This window comes from Microtus oregoni, unplaced genomic scaffold (assembly GCF_018167655.1).
Source record: "Microtus oregoni isolate MIOR12 unplaced genomic scaffold, Mior012 000061F_ref0000440, whole genome shotgun sequence".
Classification (NCBI taxonomy): domain Eukaryota; kingdom Metazoa; phylum Chordata; class Mammalia; order Rodentia; family Cricetidae; genus Microtus; species Microtus oregoni.
In genome coordinates this window covers 11,296,250-11,321,289 of record NW_024543871.1, presented here as the reverse complement: position 1 = coordinate 11,321,289, position 25,040 = coordinate 11,296,250, and the positions used below count along the sequence as shown (strand labels likewise).

General features: G+C 43.9%; 2 protein-coding genes across 2 annotated transcripts in view; one reads left to right on the top strand and one right to left on the bottom strand.

Moving 5' to 3' along the window:
* LOC121439404 (importin-5-like) overlaps positions 1–2,624 on the bottom strand; it is a 38,422-nt gene extending 35,798 nt beyond the window's left edge. The window contains exon 1 of the mRNA XM_041639909.1: positions 2,263–2,624. The gene's annotated coding sequence lies outside the window, so the exon portion shown is untranslated. The remainder of the gene's footprint in view (positions 1–2,262) is intronic.
* A 2,110-nt stretch (positions 2,625–4,734) lies between these two features.
* Positions 4,735–23,844, top strand: LOC121439468 (male-specific lethal 3 homolog). The gene is made up of 12 exons (XM_041639964.1): positions 4,735–4,772; positions 4,950–5,045; positions 5,355–5,455; positions 6,300–6,391; positions 6,926–7,051; positions 11,676–11,836; positions 13,128–13,331; positions 15,338–15,600; positions 17,331–17,440; positions 20,383–20,482; positions 21,165–21,249; positions 23,493–23,844. The coding sequence occupies exons 1-12, from the start codon at positions 4,735–4,737 to the stop codon at positions 23,590–23,592; spliced, it is 1,476 nt and encodes a 491-aa protein (XP_041495898.1). The 3' UTR covers positions 23,593–23,844.
* Positions 23,845–25,040: the final 1,196 nt, after the last annotated feature.

Sequence of the window (25,040 nt, the reverse complement as noted above, 5' to 3'; positions counted from 1 at the left end):
AGCCTAATTAAGTTTTGCTGCTGCCCGCTACCCTTGTGGGGGGTCCATTCTGTGCTGGAGTAGAGCAAACACGGGAACAAAAACGAGGCTTTGACGCCAAGGCTTTGACGCTGAGGGTGCAGAACAGGGTTTGCAGCCACAGGAACTGGGAAGATTGAAGCAAGAGGCTCTGTTTGAACTCAAGAGTTCCAGACCAGCCTGGGCAATACAGCAGACTCCGTCACAAAACAAAACAAAAATGTAACTGATAAGAATAGGGCTGGGACCCAACATTGTCATGTTGGAAGTACTTTGACACATTTTAGTTTCCAAGATTATTGTGACAGTACCAACTTCCTAGGTAAAAATAAGGACATGCGCCACCACTCTTCCACGCTAGCTTTATCACGGTAGTCAGAAGGCTCCAACTTGCTTGCTTAGTGCTTTGCCATCCTAGAAGCTAGGAGTGATGTATATACTATGGCTGATGTTTCTAGCCTCTAAGCACCCAGGAGGCTCAATATTTATTACATGAACAAATGAGAGACCAGGTGAGCTAATAGGAAATGCCTAACATTAAGCATTTACCCAGCATTTATATGCCAGGTACTAAATAAAGCCATACAAACTGAATGCTTTACCTACTCCTTCTAAAGTAGGAGCCACTCTTTTTTAAAGCCAATTTTTTTCTTTAGTATAACAAAACCATCTCACAGAGACTAATTACTTGTCCAAGGTCACATACCAGAAAGTGATAATCATAGGACTGGGCCTCACAGAGACTAAATTACAGACTTTAGTGAGTTCTTCGTCTTTTTCACCCATGAGGGCAAAGGGTGGGTCATTTGGGTAAGAGATGGAAACCTTTCCAGTGGATCCTAACCCAAAAAAGGGGGGGGCAAGACTGTTACCATTCTAACAATTAGACACACACACACACACACACACACACAGAGAGAGAGAGAGAGAGAGAGAGAGAGAGAGAGAGAGAAAATCAGACATATGTGATATATAGATATGTCATTCTTGCATTTTATAGAAAAGGGCAGAGAAAGAGACCAGTGACCTAAGATAGAAATGAATAGAAACAGAAGAATTCACTTCCCCCCAAAGGTTAGAGCATGGAACGGAACTTTCCGTTCCTGAACAAGAAAAACCAAAAGACTTCAGCTATGGTTTACACGTGACAAGCAATTACCTGTGCTTCAGCGCTGGCCCTGCAATTTGCAGAGAACACTCTGAGCATCTACTGCCCACATCCCTGGAGAATCAAGGCTCCAGTTCTGGCTTACCGACGATATTATCTTAGATACAAGTCATCATTTGGCCATTTTCCCCAAACCTGTCCCTCCTCTTCCTATCTGGCCAGTGCAGCCATCACTCACCCAGCTTCTTAAGCTACAAAACCTGGAGGTCTCCCAAGATTCCTCCCTCCCTTCCTCCCCTCCTTCATATCCAATTGGCAACTGAGTTTTATGGATTCGATTTCATAAATCTGCAACCTGTTCATTCATTCATTAAATATTTATTGTGTACCAGGAGTACACAATGATGGACTGGATGAGACACCCCCAACCTCCAGCTTCCAGCAGCTTCCCATCTTAATGGGGGCATTTTGCAAATGAAGAGAACCCATTCATCAGCCAGAGCAGTCAATGCAAGAAACAGGTAAGTAGAGGGCTGGGAGGGGATACTGGGGGTACGTAATTGTAATTCATGTCACCCCAACGTGTGGCTACGACAAGGGGTTCTCTTGGAAGTGCCCAAGTGGCGATGTGAAAGATGTGTGCCATGTACCAAGAGAGGGGAGGAGTGGCGCAGGAGGGGGGAGGGGAGGCGAGTGAAAATTTCAGGAAGCAAGAGGCAAGAGCAGAATAGTGTGGGAAACCAGGCAGTTCACTAAAACTGCAGGCATTAACCTCCCTGCCGCTGGGCTCTGCTCTCTAGCCAGGTCTTCATCCAGTAACTCCACAGCTCAGGGGCTTTGCACTCTAGAAGAAACCAGCCAGCTCCGCCCTCCCTGTCGCTGAAGGTCTACGCTGCAAGTCTCCCATCCCCTGATCACTGATTCACGGAGCATTTACTGAACTCCACCTCTGGGCAGGTACCCTGTTAACAACGGGCTCAATGAGGCTTCCACTCTACAGGTTTTGAGCCACTGAAGACAGATCGCGAGGGAGCAATTCAGGAGCGCTGGAAACTGACATATAAGATGTTAACGACCCTTTAAAGACCCATCTGCCTTGCTGCCCACTGCTCACTTGGGGCCTCCAGGCCTGCTACCTGCTGGTCCTTTCCGAAGGATGACAGAGTGTTCTATTCACTGGCCGGAATGTCTCCTCCCCTCGCCCAAGGCCATTGCCCGACTCCGGCCAGCTCCAACACCGCGTCCTTCTCGCGTGGCCACACTCGTTGGCGCGCAGCACCGCTGAGAGGGCTGATGCGCGCGCGCGGCCAGGAGGCTCCTGGGGGCAGACGCCACCCACAATCCCCGGAGCCTGGTGACTACCCCAGAGCCGCCGTCTCCCTAAGAGACCCCCACGCTCTGGCCGGAGAGCACGCGCCGGAGGTGACGGCCCCGCGCACGTGTGGGCGCAGCCTGGAAGCCGCGGGGACCCTAGCCCATGGGAACAAGAGGGGACGTTCTGCAGGAAGACCTCGGTCGCGGGGTCTTGGTCCCCGCCCGCACCCCTCCCGGAGCCCCAGAGGGAGAGGGCGGGGACGACCCCTGGCGGGGATGGGGACATGCGCCTCCAACGCCATGGCCCAGGTCCCCTCAGCGGCGCGGGGTGGCCGGAGGAGGGGCCGAGGGCGGGGCGGTCATAGCCTCCGCCACTCTGGCCCCCCCCCCCCTCCCCCGGTGGCGGAGCGCCGCCTTCCAGGTCGTCCTCCCTTACCAGGCACACTCCACCCGCCCCGGAGCCTCGCCCTCCGCCACGATGAGCAAATGAGCGCGAGCGAGGGCATGAAATTTCAATTCCACTCTGGGGAGAAAGTGCTGTGCTTCGAGCCTGACCCCACCAAGGCGCGAGTGCTGTACGATGCCAAGGTGCCGCCGCGGGGGGGACAGGGAGGAGGCACGGGTCTGGGCCCCGGGGATGGGGGGCAAAGGGGCCAGCGGAGGACAAGTGGCTTGGAGCACTGGACAGCCACCAGGGTGCGCCTTGGCCCCGGAGAGCGGCCCGGGATGGCAGGGGACGCTGACGAGACGGTTAATGCACTCAACTACCCTAAACTTGGAAGGATCCGCGACCCTTCTGTTTCTACTTCCGCTTCTGGTCGTGTTGCGTCACTTAGCGGTTGCTAGGCCGGGATGGTACTTTGATCGCTGGGTGCCAATTCCGGCGCCCGGTGTAGGAGGACTGTCGCCTGAGGCCTCTGCTTTTGCGATAAGTCCATGTCCGCTGCGGTTCAGCGCCGTGTGGGCTCCCTAGAGGACACCCTGACCAATTGACCCACCCACGTCCTCAACCCCTCAACCCTGGCCTCAGTTTCTTGGCAGCTGTCAGGAGGCGGTGTCATGGTCCCGGGACCCGAGTCCAGTTTAAGATCACAGGCAGTGAACTACCACCCTGGGGGAGGGGTGGCAGGAAGGGGCTCGGGGTTGCTCAATCGCTTTGACATTCGCAATTTCTAAAGGATTTGTAGGAGACCGACAGGGCTAGGAAAGAACTTAGCATTGCCTTTATCCAGCTCAGTCAGCCGGGGCTGAACTGTATCTTGCAATTGTCAGTTTTTAAGTGGAGGGCAGGAGTGGGCACCTAAGTGCTCCGGTGCCCAAGAGGGTGAAAATCAGCGCGCTGGGGGTCGGGGCGAGTGTTAGTGTTTCCATCCACCAAGGCGAAGTCCTTGGTGGCGGAGACAACTTGGAACAGCCCCAGGTGCGTCTTTAGCGATGTTTAAGTGGTGCTGTCCTGTGGGCCACCCCAAAGTCTGGGCTGGATTATGTCCCTTTGGTGTCTCCTGCAACTCTTATCACTGTTTAAATTCTTTTGCCATCCCTCAAGCTTGCTGCGTCGCTAGGGGAGGGAAGGACACGCTGTTTGATTTGTTCCAGAAGTTCCCTCCGGAGATGCAAGGCTATTAAGGGGAGGGGGACGGAAGGGGAGAGTTGTGGAAGTCTCTGGCTAGTTTGACTGGACACCGGACAAGGCAAGGCCAGGGTGACTACAACTCCCAGAGGTCTCAGGGCTGCTATTTCTAGTCTGGGTCCTAGGTAATGACAAATCTACCGACCAATGGCTTCAGAAAGCTTCACCCGGTCTCAAACTCAAGAGACCAATCGTGGGTTGGTTGGACGGATGTTTCCTATTTTGAGGCAACCACTCAGGCAAAAGAAAAAAATATATGTTGAAGAATGTTACAACCCTGCTCTCGATCTAAAAAGGGAACAAATTCTTTTCCTTTAAAAAGGGACTGTGATCTAGGTTTTTTTTAAAAAAAAACTTATAATTTTAACATAATTATTGGTTTATTGTGCCACTCGTGAGCAGTTATTTCCTGGTTTCAGATCGTCGATGTTATTGTCGGGAAAGACGAAAAAGGCAGAAAGATTCCAGAATATCTGATACATTTAAATGGTTGGAACAGTAGGTGAGTGAACTTGCTACAATCAGACTAAATATTAATTGCCTTTGTAGCATACTAATTTTGTAACTTTAAGATTTAGAAACACTTGTAAAAAAGTTTAATTTCCTGCTTCTGCTTTGTTCGGAAAGCTTTCATATTCTGAGGCATGCTTACTTTAAATCAGCTATGTTTGGATTACCTGTGGGTAATCTGTGGAATCCCTGGTGACCGGAACTGAGTTCGTTTTGTGCTTCTTTGATGCCCTCCTGGTGATTTGGAAGTCTTCATATAGCTTTCTAAAATGTCAGCAACTACGGGGCACTTGTTTGTGATGCTTTTCAGGATTCGTTTCATTTGATTCAAAATACTGACTTTTACATCCTCTTCCTTTTTCCAACTAGTTGGAATAGATGGGCAGCCGAAGACCATGTGCTTCATGATACAGATGAAAATCGGAGGTTACAGCGTAAATTGGCCAAAAAAGCAATAGCTCGCCTGTAAGGATACAAAAACTTTGATGGAAGTGTTATTCAGTATGTTTTTATTAAAAACTGTTTTGGATTTTATGATATAAAAGTAATAAAGTGACAGATTTCAGTCATCTTACATATTTAAAGTAAATGAGTTTCTATAGTATTATACAGGACTCATAGATGTTTTCCATAATGAGTCGTATCCATTTGGTAGTGAGTATTACCATTATGTTTTAAAATTTGATTTAAGAATGATTATTTATCATGTCCTCTGTGGATTCCAACTCCTATACGAGACTGAAAGTTTATTTTAATTGTGTTTATTGTTTTCAGGAGAGGTACAGGAAAAAAGAAGAGACGCTGTAGGTTACCTGGTGTTGACTCTGTCTTAAAAAGTGTGCCGATTAAAGAAAAACCTCAAAATGACGAAAACTGTGAGTGCCTTTATTTTCCTCAACTAAAACCATTTTCATGTAATCTTTTTAGACCTCAAGATTGAGAGAAAGAGTCATTGAAATTATAGACAGGGAAATAGTGCAAACTCATAACATACAGATGTTCTCCAGTTTTAAGATTTTGTTGACTTTATGGTGGTATGAAAATATACTATTTTCGTGTTCCAATTTCAGTACAATATACAATAAAATGCATGAGATATTTAACACTGCCATAAGGTAAGCGTTGTTTCTATGAGTTTGCCCAATTGTTGGTTAATATATGTGTTCTGAGTTCCTTAAGAGTAGTCAGCTGTGATATTCAGTACGCTGCCTGTATTTTCATCAATTTAGGTGTGACTCTATCGTAAGTGAAGGAGCAGCTTTGTACTATGCGCTTGGTTTATTTTAGGTTAATTACAGAGGCAGTCAATCTGATCAGTCAGCATGTCGGTATAAGACTCTCTCAGAGTCTCAGCAGTGAGCACCTTCATCTCAGCCTGCGAGCCCGCACAGATCCTTTCTCACAGTCCATTTTCTTCTTGATACCTCCAGGGCCTTGCCACCACTTATGACTCCAACAGTGAACCATAGGATCCTAGCTGGTGAAACCCTTTCAGATCATTAGCTCGTGTGATTTTTGTATCCATTGAAATTGGAGTTATATTTATCAAAATAAGTTTCTGTTCCAAAAGGTACAGTATTTGTGTTTAGGATTTAAAATGTATGCAGAACTACAGATGGTTCTTCTTAGTCAAGTGCATGCGCCACCTAAAAATGTGCAAATGTAAGGAATTGTCAAAGAATATAATATGAGTTTGTCTGATGTTTTTGTTTTATGTAGCAATAAGCAGTACCTGTCAGGACAGCTGTGGCAGAAAGAATGAAGAACTGAAAGAACATCGCCAGCGGCGTATTAAAGTAAAGACTAAAGCGGTACTAAAAAGTTTGTATTGTAGAAACTTTGATGTTTATGGTAGTGGCAAAATTCTCAGGTTAGGAGTTCTTTCCAAAAGACATACCTCTCAGACCAATAGTATGAATTTATTGGACATTTTAAGAAAAGACAGTGTGTTTATAGTCACTGTGTGAGCATCATTTACTTTTTATACCCACGGAGTGTTTCCACAAAGCGTACATCTTTTTAAAGTAAGATTGTGAACTGCATTTTATAATGATTCATTTTTAATGGTGCATAACAGAGATTGGCTTTTGCTTGCTTCCAAATTGGACATAAACCCCAATGATAATCATACATGAGGAAGAAACAAAAGTGAACTTGTAATGTAGTTAACGCTGTGAAAAACACTTGAAAATGTGGCATAGTATCTTTATGTCTTGTCCTTTCATAGAGGACATGTGGCATGATGTGACTATTGTGATGTAACTAGCTTTGTTGCATAGCAGACTTTTCTGTGGTGACCTCTCCCACTGTTCACATTAACTAAAAATAGAACTGTGATATTGCAGAAAAAAAAAGTATTGTCGCTGCGCTCAAGAAAAGACATGGATGAAAGAACAATAACCATAGATATCCCTGAAGTTCTCAAGAAGCAGCTTGAGGATGACTGTTACTATATCAACAGGAGGAAACGGGTATGCTGGAGGAATGGATTCTTTGGGATGCTTCTACTTGACTGTATTCTGTAGTCCCAGTGTCAAACACCAGGCCGTATGGAAAGACTGTAGTTTCATGTCCAGTTTTCTACTCAGTCCAGTGTTGGTGATGGTTTTTCTGTTAGCTCTTTGACTCTTCTGGGAGCCTGCCACTCAGCTCTGAAATAAACACACATAGAGAGGCTTTTTCTTTCTTATAAATGCCTGGCCTTAGCTTGGCTTGTTGTAGTAATATGGGGCGGCAGGGCTGCGTCCCCCACACCCGGCCGCCCACATGGCTAGCTTATGCTCCGAAATAACAACACACAAACTGTATTCTTTTAATCACTGCTTGGCCCATTCTCTTCTAGGCTAATTCTCACATATTAATTTAGCCCATTCCTAATCATCTGTGTGTAGCACCCCAAGGTGCGCTTACCGGGGAGATTCTAGCCTAGTCCATCCTGGGTCCGAGCTTCATCCCGGGAGCAGGGCATGGCGTCTCTCTCAGGCGTCTGCTCCCGCGAGGAAAGCGGTCGAGTCTCCGAGCTCACTTCCTCTTCCTCCCAGCATTTTGTTCTGTTTACTCCTCCCACCTATCCTCTAACCAATAAAATGGGCCAGGGCAGTGCCTTTATTAGCCAATGACCTTCCTCCATCATTTCCCCTTTTTTGGTTTAAACAAAAAAAAAAGGATTTAACATAGCAAAATTACATATAACAAAACAGTTATCAAGTAAAAGTTACAATAATCTTTATCATAACTAAGGAAAACTATAACTATAACTAACTATTCTTAACTCCATCAAAGACTCCAGAAAGATATAATATTACCTAAGTAAACAAGAACTAAGAAACTTTTAAAACTCTAGAAATGACAGAGACATCTCGCTGCCTGGACAGTCACCCAAAGTTCCTCTGTACCGTTGGGGCATCCATCTTCAGCCTTCAGGCCCATGGTATCCAGCAGACATTTCCATAAAGCAGGAAAATTCAAAGTCAGTTCAGTCACTATCTGTTGTGTCCTGCAGAATGTCTCGCAGACTCTTTCATGAATCAGGAACCCCGAAAGATCATCTCACCTTAGGCAAGTTCAGTAGTCCTCTCTCTGCGGGTTCTCTGTGTCCAGTTTATGCAATAGTCCGGGCAAGAGCAGTTTCTTGCCCAAATGGCTATCAAAACTCCATAATGAGCCTCTTCGATGCCCATCTTCCTCTTGAAGTAGATTGGTGCTGCCAGGAGCAGAGTGTCTCATTGTCATGAAAAGTCCTCAGTTATTAAAACATTTAAAACGCCATATTCTATAATCTTTGAAAAATATGAAGAATGCCTATCTAAAATATATCTCTATATATCTAGAAAATCTAACTAACATGACTACAAGCTTTACTATTATCGATGATTATCCATTAACAACCTATATTTCCTAATTATACAGTACATATTTAAATGAACTACACAATCACAATACCTTAATCAAAATCAGAAACACTTATACATATAACAAAATTGACCTTAAATCTCTATCAATAAAGCAAAATCTATACTAATGCAAATTATTCATACCTATATCATATCTTCCTTTAAATGTAAAAGAACATTTATAAACATTTTTTGGGAATATGGGCGCAGTTATTTCTCTCCAAACTGCTTCCTGCTGAATGGGGGCGTCGTTAATTAGGTCTTTCATGGTATAACCTGTGTGCTAGTTTCATCTCAGTTGGCAGTTGAGCGAAGCAATTTTCTGAAGGCGTTCACACCAACCCTTCAGGAGGGCGTGGTCCATCATACCAAATCAGAATAGAAGAAATGAACAGGGTCTCATCCTCTGTGAAAACAAAATAAGAAACTCCTTTCCAAAGCATCATGTCCTTAGATCCAAATTTGAAAGTTAAGGCATCAAAATATCTATGTCGGATTAGTTCAGCAGCATTTATCAATAAATATCTTTTAGCAGCTGTTGCTTCTTCCTCAGCATTCAAACAATTCAAAGAGAGCATAATAGCATACAGTATCAAGATTCTCTGTGTATTTTCCATCTTTGTGCAGCTTTGTTTTAACCTCTATTTTGTTTATTTTTACTTTTAACTCTTTGCTTTTTGAGACAGGTTCTCTGTATCTTTGACCTGAAGTAACTCTGTAAACCAGGCTGTCTTTGAACTCTCAGAGATCCGCCTGTCTCTGCCTCCCAGGCATTTGGGATTAAAGGTGTACACTACTACACCTTGAACTCACAGAGATCTGTTTGTCTCTGCCTTCTAGGCACTGGGATTAAAGGCGTGTGCTACCACACACACAACTTTCTTCCTTTTTTTTTTGTTACTTTAAGAACTTTAAATTTTAGTCTGCATATATTTTTAACACACTTCAAACCATTTAGAAATTTTCTTTGTCTTTGAATCTCTCTTTACTATATATCTCTCTTTTTCTGACCACACAAGCCTTTAAATTACTGAGCAATATGGGTAGGATTAAAGGCGTGGCTTTGCCAGCTAGATCCAGTCCATTCCTTAGCTTTCCAGCCTCATGGCGGATATACAGGCTGTAGCCATGTTTACTGCAACAACTGTATGGCATTTCAAGGTCCCTGCCAGCAAGTGAGCTACAACAGACAACACTCATGTCCTCTCTTGGTAGCCGGCCCTCCTGCCTCAAACAGTCAGAGTTTGCCCTGGCAGGATGGCCCAGAAAGCCAGCATTTTTAAACGGCGCAGCTTTTTTCCTGCTACGGCTGAAAACCGAAAAGCATGCGTTCAGCTTTTCGTCAACACCGTTAAGTATTTCGTGGCAGGACCTCTTAATGAGCTGCAGGCTTTGCAGCTAAAGCTGAGTCAGGAAGCCTCTCTTAGATGAGGTGCTTGCTTGCCTCTGGCAAGCAGAGCAGACCCGAGAACACAGCGAGTCTAGTTGCCATCAAACTAATTGTAGCACTTTACTCCATATGCTCTATTCAAAAGCTCTGTCTCCCGCAGGAGCCAGACAGAGATCGCAATGGCGGCACAGCCCCAGGAAGTTGCGATTTAAAATGACAAAGTGGTTTTTCTGCTACTGTTGCTGAATCAGGAAATCTCTCTACAGCACGACACCAACAAACAGCAAAAATCTGTGTTAAACTCTCTCTCCCTTATTTTTAAGCCTTCTCAGGTTTTTTAAGTGGGTTTCGGCTGTCCACATGTCTGGGCGCCAACTGTAGTAATATGGGGCGGCAGGGCTGCGTCCCCCACACCCGGCCGCCCACATGGCTAGCTTATGCTCCGAAATAACAACACACAAACTGTATTCTTTCAATCACTGCTTGGCCCATTCTCTTCTAGGCTAATTCTCACATATTAATTTAGCCCATTCCTAATCATCTGTGTGTAGCACCCCAAGGTGCGCTTACCGGGGAGATTCTAGCCTAGTCCATCCTGGGTCCGAGCTTCATCCCGGGAGCAGGGCATGGCGTCTCTCTCAGGCGTCTGCTCCCGCGAGGAAAGCGGTCGAGTCTCCGAGCTCACTTCCTCTTCCTCCCAGCATTTTGTTCTGTTTACTCCTCCCACCTATCCTCTAACCAATAAAATGGGCCAGGGCAGTGCCTTTATTAGCCAATGACCTTCCTCCATCAGCTTGTATCTTGGCAGCTTTTCTTAAATTATCCCATCTGCCTTTTGTCTCTGGGCTTTTACCTTTCTCTATTTCTGCATATCATTCTTCTTCTTACTCCATGGGTTGTTGTAGAGCTGGGTGGCTGGCCCCTGAAGTCCTCCACTTCTCTTTCTCCTACATCTCTCCTCACAGATTTCTCTTCCAGTTTATTCTCTCTGCTTGCCAGTTCTGCCTATCCTTTCTCCTGCCTTGCTGTTGACCGGTCAGCTCCTTATTAGAGCAGTCAGGTGTTTTAGGCAGCCAAAGTAACACAGCTTCACAGAGTTAAACAAATGCAGCATAAAAGGATGCAGCACAGCTTTGCATCATTAAACAAATGTTCTACAGCATAAACAAATGTAACTCATCTTAAACTAATATTCCACAGCAGTCTAGTTATAAGATTGACTAACAGTGGTGCTGGGTTCTTGCATAACTTAAGACTTGGATACCTTATACTGTTCATTTGAGCCCCTCAGGGAGCTTTTCAGAATTCTGATACCTGGGCTTCATCTGAGATTAAGATTTAAGCCAGGAGTGATGGCATACACCTTTAATCCCAGCATGCAGAAGGCAGAGGGAGGTAGAGATTACTGTGAGTTCAAGGCCAGCCTAATCTACCTAGAGAGTTTCAGGAAAGCCTGAACTATTTAGTACACCCTGTCTCAAAAAGAGAGCTGATAAGATTGATTAGGATTTAATTGCTAGGGTAGGGGCACATCTCTTGGTAATACTTGGAGAGATTTCCCCAAATTTCTTAATACAATGCTAAGCCTGAGAATCACCACATCTGTGTATTCAAGACAATAAGACAATAGTAATATATGAGTATGATCAGTGGATGGAAGGAATATTAAAGAGCTTCTAGACATATTTAATTGAGAAGTTCGTACGCAGAATTCACAAAGTTAAACTGATAGAGCCATTGCTATTCCTACTTGTAATATATGTTTGATTATAATGGGATGTGTGTATTAGATGTTTATATTTTTCTTAACAGTTAGTGAAACTTCCATGCCAGACCAACGTCATAACAATTTTGGAATCCTATGTGAAGCATTTTGCTATTAATGCAGCCTTTTCAGCCAGTGAGAGGCCTCGTCACCATCATGCCATGATGCATTCACATATGAATGTGCACTATGTCCCAGCAGAAAAGAAGTGAGTGATGGGGGGGTCTTTGGATTCTGTCTTTGGTTTTGTTGTTGTTATTGTTAGGTTTCTTGTTTAGTTTTGGAGTGTGTGAGTGTGTGTGTGTGTGTGTGTTTGTGGTACAGGGATTGAATTTAACTAGCATTAGCCTAGCATGCATGAGGGTTAAGCTATACCCTCAGCTTTTTCTTTATATATTACAGTTTTGAAGAAGGGATCATTCTATTTGTTCAGTTTTATTGAATGCATCTCTTATTTCATAGCTGATTTGCTGCTTATTCATTCAGTTGTCAGTGTGCATGAAACTATTGTGATTTTTGTGAAGTGTTTGCTAATTCCACATGAGACCTGGCTTGATTATGCATCTCCTTGTCACCAAGACCAATATTTTCAGGGATACCACTTTGGACAAGAACTGTCTACTTGAGGATGCAGAATGGCAATGAGAACTGGATAGAAGGCTGCTTATGACTGATCAGATCAGTTTTTAAAATGAATTTATGTATGCATGTGTTTGAGTGCATATGGGCTATGGCATCCATTTGAAGGTGAGAGGACAACCCGTGGTGTAAAGTCCTCACTTTCTGCCTTGCTTAGGACAGTCTCTAGTGTTCACTGCTGGATCCACCACCCTGGGTAGCCTCTGAATTGCCAGAGGTTTCCCCGCAGGAACTCTGGGATTACAGATTTGTACACTACTGCATCTAGTTAAGTGGATGTTGGGGATCCAGACTCAGGTTGTCAGGCTTGTACAGCAAGCGCTTTTTACCCACTGAGTCATCTCCTCAGCCCCAAATAATTCTTTATTCTAGTCAGAGTAGAGTTCCTCAAATCCTACTATACCGTTGTGACTTGGCAGGATCAGTGTTAGGGATGTATAGTATTACAGTTGAACAGGAGCCAGGAGCACTGGGCTGCCAGGATGTCTTATGTTGTAATAAACCTGTTCATTTGTGTTATATGGATACATTTAAGTTATTATCATAGTGTCTGCACTTTATATTAGGGTCTATATTTCCATGTTTTTTTATTATTAGCATCTATAGATTGTATTTATTCTTTTTATATGTAAGTGAATATATAAGGTTTTAAAAGTCTGCCCTCAGCTGCATGGCACCTATCTTTAATCCCAGCACTCAAGAGGTAGAGTCAGGCAGAGCTTTGTGAGATTGAGGCTAGCCTGGTCTACATAGTGAGTTCCATGCCAGCCAGGACTACATGGTGAAGACTCTGCCTCAGAGTAAATACATAAATAATAAAGATAAATCTGCTCTCTTAAAAATATACTTTTATTGTGAAGTTTGGAAAATACCCGTGACTTTACAGAGTCTCTAATCTTTTCTTTCTCAATCCTCTGTAAGGAGATGGTGGATGGATTACGAATTACCTTTGATTATACTCTCCCATTGGTTTTGCTCTATCCATATGAACAAGCTCAATATAAAAGAGTGACATCATCTAAATTTTTTGTTCCTATTAAGGAAAGTACCACCACAACTAATAGGTGAGTTAGACAACATGGAAGTGTGCCTTCATCTTCGGGTGACTGAGTTCTTTTTTTGCAGTATTTGATCTGCTGCTATTGGGGGCCTGAATGGAGGAAGGGAAACCACAGGGTCTTCTTACTTTTGCTTTCTGTTTATTTATGGGTTAGCTAGATCCTCACTCCTGTTCTCAATGGGTGTGTAAGATTTTCCCAGGGAAACATTTCAGGGTAGCCAAGCATAATGGCACATGCCGGTGAGGCAGGAGGACTGCTATAAATCTGGGGACAGATGGTCTCTAGAGGGGAGTTCAGCAAGACCAGGACAAACAAAAGATTCCTGGGTAGATAGAACTTTGTCAGTGGATCCTGAGCAGCTGTCCCGTCTTCCAGAAGACAGTGAAGAGGGTAAAGGCAACATGGGCCAGAAGGGTGGGAAGCGGAGGTACAACTGACATCCTTCATTGCTGTTAGCTATGTGATTTGGGTCAGTGTTTATAGAGCCTCTTGCCTACTATTTGTAGTATGGAATGAATGCCTGTCTCCCTGGTTCATGATATTGTTCACAAGGGGCCAACAACCTTTGGCCCTAAGTTTAGGTTAGTTCCCTACTTTTCTTTCATTTCTGCTTTTCTTCCTTCTGTATCTAAGAGTACTTAAGCCTGTTCTCTGGCAGGGGATGTGAGGATGGATCCATCCTTACCTAAAGTCTTTTCCCTTAATCTGTCTAAGGCACTCTGCCATGCACTTTCCCTTCTCTTCCTGAATGTTGTACAAGAGTCTAAACACCAGTTCTCAAGTCTAGCTTGGTGAATGAATGAGTTTAACCAGGACTAGTTCTAGGAACATGTGCTACTTACAAGTAACTACAGCACTGAGGAACTACAGCCTCCTCCAGCCTCCCTCTCCCCAGCCCCCCTCTCCCCAGCCTCCCTCTCCCCAGCCTCCCTCTCCCCAGCAGGCGTCAACGGCTGAAGTATCCTCAGAAAGGGGAGGCCTCTGTGTGCTTTCTGGGCCCTACCACCCTTCACAAGGGAATATTAGTTATGAGCATCTCATGTGGGTCATCATAGCTGCTCTGATTCCACGATGGCAATGATCATAGCATGCTCAGAGGACTGAGTTCTCTAGCACTAAGAGTAGCATCCCTCTGTGTTTGACCACTCAGCATCTGCTCTCATCCACAGCTATCTTGCTGACTCTCATTTCCTGTGCCCTACATTAGCTGCCTTTCTTTTCTCTCTCTCTCTCTCTCTCTCTCTCTCTCTCTCTCTCTCTCTCTCTCTCTCCACTCTGCCTCTCTACCATCTTTTTGGTGGCTTTTCTCTCTCTCTCCCTCCCTCCCCCCCTCTCCCTAACTCCCTCCCTCCCTTTCTACCATCTCTTTTCAGTGGACTCTCTCTCTCTCTCCCTCTCCCTCCCTCCCCCTCCCTCCCTCCTCTTTTCCCCATGTCACTTTCACCTCAGGCAGGAGGCCAGCAAAATGCACTGGGGACCTATGTTGAAGTCATGAGTGACCTGCTTCACACCTGATGATTCCCAGAGTCTGGGGTCGACTTTGATATGCTTATGCCGTTTTCACATCCTGGCAAGTTTTACATTTTGAAGACATTTTGTGATAGTCTTATTCCCTAGACCAGAATTTCTCTGTCCTAGGGCCAATCTTGTGTGATGTTGGACACTTAGCAGTATCTCCGGTCTCTAGCCACTAGACAACAGTATATCTTCCCACAGTTGTGTCAACCTTATAATATCACCAGACACTGGTAACTATTTTCTGGGCTAGGGCCAACCCCCACCCACAAAAGTGCTTGTTCTAAAACATATAGATGTGGTGTTTTCATTTCTAATAACAGCTTGCCTTGCAGAGGTATAGTGACTTCATCTATTCAGGGACTGTTTAAGAAAATGGATGTTTGAGTATACTTGGGGGTATATGCCCCTCCCAGGCTGCTTTGTGAACCTGCCTTTCAAAGGTCTTACAGAAGACTTTCGAGGCTGCCAGTGACTCTGTCCTTCTTGCCCAGGAGCCAGGAGGAGCTGTCTCCTAGCCCGCCTTTGTTGAACCCATCCACACCACAGTCCACTGAGAGCCAACCAACTAGCGGTGACCCAGTCACTCCCAAGAGGCGCAAAGCTGATCCAGAAGCCCTGCAGTCTCTAAGGCGGTCCACGCGCCATAGCACTAACTGTGACAGGTTGTCGGAGAGTAGCTCCTCACCTCAGCCCAAGCGTCGGCAGCAGGACACATCTACCAACATGCCAAAACTGTTTCTGCACTTGGAAAAGAGTGAGTTTGCTGTAAGATCCCCAGGCTGGGGAAAGCCACTGTTTCCTTTGCCTTTAACCTTCCTAAGTGTATATAAAGGGTGTGCTATTCCTAGGACCTCAGCCAAATGCTAGAAGGCTACTTCATTTGAAGAAGAGGAAAACATCCATAGGAAGATGGAAAAGCAACTGGCTTGGGTAGCTCTGAGGATTGGGGAGCAGGTCTGGACTCCGTGTTTACGGCTGCTTTCCACACTCCCTCTCTGCTACTTGTGAGCTGGTGGAGATATTGAAATACTCAGGGCGAAAGGTGCTAGTAGATTGTTAATTTCTCTTCCTGTTTCCAAAACTTGAGGAAAGTATCCAAATCTGGGTTTAGCAGAGTAGTGGATATATACTTCATATGCTGGAAAATTCACCATTCCTGGTGTTTTTTTGGCATAATTAGAATGGTGCAGCCATTGCCAAAATCAGCTCAGATGCTTTCCTCACAGAACAAAAGACGTCCTCTGTGCATCTGCAGCCATTCACGTGTCCTTCCTTACCTCCCCTGGAAAGCACCAATCTAGGTAGCACTTTAGATTTGTTTATTTCAGACATTTTATGTAAATTTAATAATGTAAAATGTATGTACATGATTAATAAGTTAATGGAGTGAAAACTGGGATGGTTTTATTGGGAAATAAAATGCTTTTTTTAAAAGAAATTCTAAAACAGGAAGTTATATCTCCCTGCCTCCCAACCTACTCCAGGTTTTTTTTTTGGCATTATTGATTTAGGCAAAAGCACACATAAAGCTATATACATTTTTCAAGATTTATTTTTATTTTATGAGGATAGGTGTTTTGCCTGCATCTATGTCTGCATACCATGGGGGTGCCTGGTGTCCTCAGGCACCAATGATGTGTCAGAATCCCTGGAACTGAGTTAGAGAGAATTGTGAGCTGCCATTGCCATGTGGCTGCTGGCAATTGGAGAGACTCCAGTGCTGTTAGCCTTGGAGCCATCTCCCCCATCCAAGTTAATCGTTTTAAATATTTATTTATTATGTATACAATATTCTGTCTGTGTGTATGCCTGCAGGCCAGAAGAGGGTACCAGACCCCATTACAGATGGTTGTGAGCCACCATGTGGTTGCTGGGAATTGAATTCAGGACCTTTGGTAGAGCAGGCAATGCTCTTAACCTCTGAGCCATCTCCCCCATCCAAGTTAATCGTTTTAAAGTGACTAATTTAGTGGCCCTACTTTTTTAATTTGTTGAGCTATAATCCACACTCCAGTTTTCCCATTTAACGTGTCCAATCCAGTGACTTTTAATGTATTAACAGAGTTGTCCAGCCCTCTCTCAATTGGTTCCAAAACATGGGAAGTTCTCCCCCCAAAAACCCATACCCATTAACAGTCACCCCACCCATGCCTTCGTAGAACTATAAATCTCCTTTCTATCCCCAGATTTGCCTATTTTACATATTACATATGAATGAAATCACAATATGTGGCTCTATGATGTGCCCATTTCAGCTTAGCTTAACCTTTGCAAGGTTGACTTATGTTGTAACATGTATCAGTACCATGTTAAAATTCCAGGTACTATCTGTTATAAAGATGAAGGCCATATTGGTGAAGGTTTGTAGCTGTTGAGAACTTATTTACATTGGTAGTCTAGTGGTTTTCGGGGTCCCGAGGAGTGTCTCTAGTTCGGTCACTCTGTAAGTTTATGGGTAAATAATTGTGACTTTCTCTTTGGCAGAGACACCTGTGCATAGCAGATCATCTTCCCCCATTCCTCTGACTCTGAGTAAGGAAGGGAGTGCTGTATTTGCTGGCTTCGAAGGGAGAAGAACCAATGAAATAAATGAGGTAGAGTGTTTGATGTTCAGCTCCAAGAGTTCTCTTACCCATTGTAGTTGCTTACAATCCTAAGTCTTGTAGTATTATGTTGCTTTACAAGAAATAGGAGCAAAAGGATACAGAGGATTCTGCTTATTAGTCTGTTTCTGGTTTCAAATCTGAGAAAACCGCCAGGACTCCAGCTATACAAGTCGAATGACTTTTTCCTACAAAGATTGTTTAGCTGTTGAAAGACTTGTGTCTGTGTTCTGTATAACACATCAGTCGTTAATACTTTTATTCTGAAGAGTCTGAGAGTATGTATTTTAGGTTCTGTGTGTCACGTGATGCCTATGAAGACTAATCAACTGCATAGTAGCCGCAAACAATATGTAAATGAGATAGATGTACCGTGCATCAATAAACCATTATCGCGGACACTGAAATGTGAACAGCATATGATATGCAAGAGCTAAACATAGCCTTTTAGCTTTAAATCATTTAAAGGTTGTTCTTAGGTGCTATGGTCCTACAGAGAGGACCAGGAGATCCAGAAGATAAAGAGAATAGACAAAGAGAAGATAAGGATTGCCACCGGGAGTTCTTTCACAGGCTGTGTGTTTTACCACACAAGCGCTTTAAGAAATACAATGGGACAAAGTCAGCCGAAACTCACCCAGTGGACTTAGTGGGAAGCTAAGCAAACAGTGTTGCACAAAGGGAGTACAGGCTATCTTAAGAGCATTCCAGACCAAGCACACGGCGACCTTGAGACTGATAACCATAATCCCCTTGGTGGGCAGAGTTGGGTTCTTAGAATCTGAACTGTTCCTTCTCCATACTTACATCAGACCTCAGGAAGAGGCTCCCGGTTGAGCAGTTCAGCCCTCAACAAAAAGCATAAACATAGTTTGGGGCAATATAGAAATCCACATGGACAGTTGGATGAGATGTGAGCAGCAAGCTGTCGTTTCTGACTCACTTTTGACATTGATTCTCATCCACGGACAGTAACCTTAATAGCCATCCCTTTGAAAGCATGCTGAATGTCGCCATTGGGCCGGACTTTAAGCCCATCAACTTGAAGCCTTGCCACTACAGGCTTTGTTTTAAGTGAAATGGTATTTATATTTCTTTTTCTTTAAATTGGATTCTTCTCACATACACTAAATCTAGACCCCACAGTTACCCCTTCCTCCACTCTTCTCAGTCCCTTCTTTCATCCCCCTCTCTCCCACAGCTACTCTTCTATTTCCCTAAAAAAAAAAAAAGCAAAGGCCACTTCCACATAGGTGAGTGCTGCCATCTAGTGGTTGATGGTAGAACAGGCCGCTTTGTGGTAAACAGTGGCATTCAGCAGGCTCTAGGGACCAAAGAATCCATAGTGACTTTAAGGACCTCTAGGACTTCTTCCACAGTAGGTTTTAACCAAGACTATTTATCCAAATCCATTATAACCCTTTCTTCTATTACTAGCCGCTGATTGGGAAGGGTCTGGATGAAAACATTGCTCGTTAAGATGCACAGGTGATTCCCATTGAGAACTTGTACTAATTGCAGATGCCTATCTGCGCCCTCTGGTCCACATTCAATGCCAAAGCAGTTCTAAGCTTCCCCTGTGGGAGCTGGGTTAGATTTCTGGTTGGTGTGAAGATGCTTGTACTGGCTGCCAAGGATGAGATAGGGAATTTACATGAAGGCTCCAAGGAGCTGAAATGAAGCTGGGGCTGTCATCCTGGAGTCCCACAGGACTGTGAATGTGTAGTTTATTTCAGGTCAACTATGCCAGCATCTCTGATGTCTTGGGGGGTGGGCACCCTTCAGCTTTTTTTCATAGAGGATTTCCTGCACCATTGGTTCTTCCATGTTAATAGATTGGACACACACTTTAATAAAAGCTGGTTTGCTGATTGAGGAAGGTACTGCGGAAATCCATCAGAGTTCCGAAAGACAGCTCTCACTTTAAGCAAAGACCCATGTTCATCCATAGTTCTGAAAATCAGAGTAAAGACAAGGAAACCAATGACCAAGTTGGAACTCTGAGATGATTCAAATTAGTTTCCATAATGATGCAAATAGCAAGGCACCAGGGACTCCCGATACTTTTGCTAGTGTTTCCTGATAAAGGAAAAGGGGCTAAGTGACTGTGGTGGTATGCACGGGAAATGTCCCCCAGAGGCTCATGTGTTTGAACACTGGCTCCCCAGCTGGTAATGCTGTCCAGAGAGACTGTGGAGCCTCTAGGAAGTCAAGCTTGCTGGAGGAATGGCTCACGGGGCTGAGCCCTTAGTCTTTATAGACTGGCCAGATTTTGGGAGGAATAGACTGCTCACAGGGCTGAGCCCTTAGTCTTTATAGACTGGCTGGATTTTGGGAGGAATAGACTGCTCACGGGGCTGAGCCCTTAGTCCTTATATACTGCCGGATTTTGGGAGGAATAGACTGCTCACGGGGCTGAGCCCTCAGTCTTTATAGACTGGCCGGATTTTGGGAGGAATCGATTGCTCATGGGGCTGAGCCCTCAGTCCTTATAGACTGGCCGGATTTTGGGAGGAATAGACTGCTCACGGGGCTGAGCCCTTAGTCCTTATAGACTGGCCGGATTTTGGGAGGAATAGACTGCTCACAGGGCTGAGCCCTTAGTCTTTATAGACTGGCCGATTGCTGGCCCACTCTCAGCTTCCTAACTTAATGCAGTGTGAGCAGCTAGGCTCCTGATCCTGCCAGTATGGCTTCTCCATCATTATGGAATGTCTCTCCAGAAAGTAGTACATGTGGACAAGTTTAAAATCCAGTATCTTCTTAGTCTAATGTTGAGTTATTCTGGCCCTCACATTTATTTTTATATTCTTATGTTCATTGGGTAGCAATATGGTTTTATTCTCTCCATATGATTTACTATGAGAAGATGTAGGTATCTAGAAGTGTCTCCATTTGGAATAAAGGAAGCATTCACATGGTGTTTTTCGTAGGTCCTATCTTGGAAACTTGTGCCTGACAATTACCCGCCAGGAGACCATCCACCTCCCCCTTCATACATTTATGGCGCACAGCATTTGCTGCGATTATTTGGTAAGAACCCCTGTTCTTTCTGTCTTCGTTCCAGTTTTCATTTCTATTAGCATCTATTAAATACCTACGATAGTGACTTTCACTGATCCTTTCATATGTTTATAGAATGATGCTGATCATAGTCACTTCCCCCATTATCTCTCTAGTCCCTACTACTTGTCCTTCTATTTCCATGGCGTGTGTGTATGTGTGTGTGACCCCTCACTAGTTTCATTATAGTTCTTTATAAGTGCATGGGTGAGGAGGGAAACAAGAGCAGTTTACCAGTGGCTTCACCACTGGAGAAAATGTCTCTTCCTCTTAGCAACCATTCTCTTACAGATTTATAGATGGTCAGACTGAAGTGGGGCCTCATGATACCCTCAGCACTAGCAGCTTCTTATTTCTTGACTCTTTTTTTTTAACCAGGGTCACTAGATTGTAGACATCTTATAAGCATTGAACTAATGTGGATACCCAGTTTCTGCTTCAAAGAAAAGACATTGGATGTACCTTAAATTTCATAAAAGTTGTACTTACAGTACTTGACTTCCCACTCTGGGCTTGTTCAGTGACTCACTGTTTGACTCTCCAGGTGGGAATTCAGTCCCCGAAGGGGAACGAGTACTCACATGATGAGCCACGGTGAGTCCTTTCCATCGTAACCTTCTGCTGATTACAAATGCTTTTGTTTTTAATCCAGTCAAACTTCCAGAGATCCTTGGGAAGATGTCCTTTTCGGAGAAGAATCTGAAGGCTCTACTGAAGCACTTTGATCTCTTTCTGAGGTATTTTAAGTACCTTGTCACACCTACCTCTGCCAGCAAACGCGAGTTTTCTAGGCTTAACTTTAGCACGCAGGGAAAGTAGCTTTGTGGTATTTTCCATTTTGTGGGGAGGGGTGTGTTCTGACTGATAGGGTAAGTAGGGCAGGATCTTTGTTTGTTTGCTGCTTGCTTTTGTGTTTCTTTTAATCTTCATTTCTCCAGTTTCTGAGGCAAGGATACTGAGGTATGTATCATGTCACTAGAGGAATCCAGGAGGCTAACCTTGTAAGCAGAAAATGACTTTTCCTATGTAGAAGTACTTAAGATTGACATTAATTTTACATTTTCTCTTCAGGAGTACCATAAATAGTGGCCTTTTTTTGTTGTGTGTACCCAAGTTAATTGTGTGTTCCTAACTTAAATATGACTCAGTATATACTGACGTTTCTGAATTCAGAGAAGGTGTGGCTTTCTTCACCTGATATAGCCATTCATTTTCTTATCGAATGGAATGTTTCATCTGTGGATCTTATGCCCATTTTTCTCGAACTGTCCCTCTCTTCCATCTAGACGTCTGTTAGCTGGGTCTTTACCTTGGCCTTCAAAGCTGGCCTTCACCTTGCCTCACCCAGCTCAGCTTAGCTACTAGAACTTAAAGGGAGCCATTTTCTGTCTAATGGGCTGCATTCTGACTGGTCTAAGATATTCAAGAGTAGAGAGTACTCTGCCCAGAGAAATTAGTCTTAAAGTTTGAAAAGGGATTTTCCTGTAGGGATTGTGACTAGCACGTCCTTGAACATAATCAGACTTTCCAACCTTTTAGTGAAAACAAGTTTTAAAAATACTCTCTTCCCTCCCAAATGTCCCTTCAGAGTAACCCACAGTCCTTTTTACCATAAACTTTGGGCACTGAAAGCAGATAGTGCTAAAACTGCAGTTTAGTATAGGGAAGCGTGCAGATTTTGCAGTATTCCTCATATAAAGCAGAAGTTAGGACTTTAGTGAACAACATAGAAGATTTTATAAATAAACATAGGAAAAGGCTTTTCAAATGTACCCAAGGTATGAGAGGGAAGATTGGGGTTCGATATGATCAAGGTCTGTTGCATGAAGTTGTCAAAGAGTAAATAAAACTGTTCTTTAAAGAAGTAGAGAGTGGCAACAGTTCAAATCAATGAACTAAACAGTGGCCTTCAAGAAGGTGCAAACAGAGAGAAAAGCACTTAGCTAGCAAATGACTTTTGACAGTGCTTTCTTATTTAGAGAGCTGTGACAGTTTAGGAATTCGGACAGGTGTGAGATAGCAGAGTGAGTACTTCCCGCACAGCTGCCGGTTCACTTGGAATTTGTTTTGTTTCTTATCTCGTGGGTGTGTTTGCTTTATTTTGTTGCTGTTTTGTTTTTGGAGCTGGAGTGTCACAACTTAGTTCTAAATGCTTGGAATACAGACTTGAGGCACCATGCATGACTCACTTGAGGGCCCATCATCAGTGTATTGCAGATTCTTGAGTGACTTGCCACACTTTACCAGCCGTCTACAGACATCCCAGTGTTTTGACGTATTGTTGGGCTCTCATCCAGACTTATAACTAACCTCTTGGGATGGCAAATTCATATGTAAAGTGCTGGTGTTGGCTTTTCTGTTCAGTTTGGATGTAACTTTTTCCCCTTTGTTTGTCTTTATTAATGCCAGGTTAATTATTTCAATTTTAATTATTCTTTTACATGTTAATCCCAGTTCCCCCTCCCTCCTTTTCTCCCACTCCCCCACCTTCCCCCTACCCACCCACATCTGCTCCTCAGAGAGGGTAAAGCCTCCCCTGGGAAGTCAACTAAATCTGTCTCAGCACCTTGCTGAGACAGGACCTAGGCCCTACCGCCAACTTAGTGTGTATAAGCCCTGTGAATTTCTTAAGGGACATTTATTGGATTTGTCATGTATTATTTTTAGAGTTTGAAAAACAGGCAAGTATTTATTGAGGTTGTTTTTCACAGATTCATGTATGTAATCAGACTGCCACCTAATCAAGTTCAGGTTCTGTTTCCGTAACACTGCTGATGAAGAGATTTGGATGCACAGTGATTGACAGAAACCAGTTCAGTGAGTGCTGTGGAAGTAATCAAATGGAATCAAGACTAGAAGCAGCCTCCCTTCCTAGTACACACAGGAGTTGAAATGCGAAAGCTGGTTATAAGCGAATACTGAGCTGCAGGGTGTTCAGTTCTTAGTACGATGCTCATTAGTGCCTTCTTTCTTTCTCTAGGTTTTTAGCAGAATACCATGATGACTTCTTCCCGGAGTCAGCATATGTTGCTGCCTGTGAGGCACACTACAGCACCAAGAACCCCAGGGCAGTTTACTAAAGTTTCCATGGTTTGGGAAAAATAGCTGTACGATGTGGCTTTATATTTTAGGTTCCAGGTGAAGCGTGAATGAAATGGTGGACTTCCCCTGGGGGTTCTCTGACAGAAGCAGGCTCTGTTCTTCTGAGTTGCTCACATACGTTTATTTCTGTTAAGAATTATTTTCTGACCTCATCATGGTGGAACATGCCTATAGGGGGAATTGATTTAATTAATTAATTAATGATTTTTTTGGTGTCATGATTACCTCCTGGGTGTCTGAACGTGTTCCAAATTAACACTGCTGCACAAACTGTATGCGCTTGCAGGATAAAAACAGCCAGAGCTGTATTCGTAGGGAAACGTTCATGAACAGATACTTAGGTTAAACATTGTTCTGGTAGCCATTGCGGTTGGTTGTTAGCAAGAAGCACGTTGTTTGATTATTTGTTAATGTTAAACAAAATGGTTTTGAAAACTGTTTTCTGTTCAACAGATCTTAGTTTGTGCTTGGAAGCCACAAAGTACTCTGAAAGTATTTTAGAGGGAATTGATATTGATGACAAAGGAGAACTTGCAACTATGCATTGCTTTTAGCAGTTCCCTTTCTCAGAGACATTATTTTTGTTGCTCTAAGTAAAGCGTTGCCTGTCTTGTTTGAGATTTTACAGCCATACTCTGCCGTGTAATGTTATAGTTCCTTTTCTATAAAATGTTATTTTGGGTGATCTAAATAAAGCTTTGCCAGTTTTGTTTGAAAGAAGCAAGAGAAACTTTGCTCTGGCCTTCCCTGTTCTTTTTACTGCAGGGAAGCAGTGGGGGTAACCCTCACTCACAACTGTTTCCCTTGTTTTCTCTTTGTACCCTTTTGCCCCTCGCTTTTTTGCTTTGGCCTCTCTATGCATCGTGACTGTTGGTGGTTATGAGAAGTCGCTGTGACTCTATGCTGTGTGGCTGTTCTGTGGGCCCTGGTGGGCCCAACACACGTTTATCTTTCTCCCAAGTTTACCAGCTGCCATGCTCTGCAGTCACCCTTTCCATCTTCATTTTACTGCGCAAGCCTTTCCTCTCTATGCTTTAGAGCACTTTTAGTGACTGGAAAGGATACCGATGTCATGAAAGCATTGAACATAGCACTTGTCTTTTCTTATGGCTTAGTTCAGTTGACTTTATTTTCCAAAGGTCATCGGTCATGAACAATAGGAGCTTCAAGGACTTTTAACTACAAATGGTTTCTTTAAAGTGCCTTGTGCGTCACTGACTGCTAAGATTTATTACCTCCCAGGTGGCCTGCGTGTAGACCTCTTCCTTTCTGCATTTAGTTGCTAGTGCAGATTCAGGTTTGTGGGGACTGATTGGAATAGCCTTCAAGGTCCTGGTAGGTAAGATTGTTAATCTTAATTGTCAATGTGATGGATTTAGAATCACTGTGGAAGCATACTTTTGGTGTGTCTATGGTACCGATTCAG

Coding starts and splice junctions, on each gene's coding strand:
- LOC121439468 (XM_041639964.1), top strand. CDS start 4,735: ATGTTTGGATTACCTGTGGGTAATCTGTGGAATCCCTG. Junction 5,456..6,299: donor ACCTCAAAATGACGAAAACT/GTGAGTGCCTTT, acceptor TGTTTTATGTAG/CAATAAGCAGTACCTGTCAG. Junction 17,441..20,382: donor GAACCAATGAAATAAATGAG/GTAGAGTGTTTG, acceptor TGTTTTTCGTAG/GTCCTATCTTGGAAACTTGT.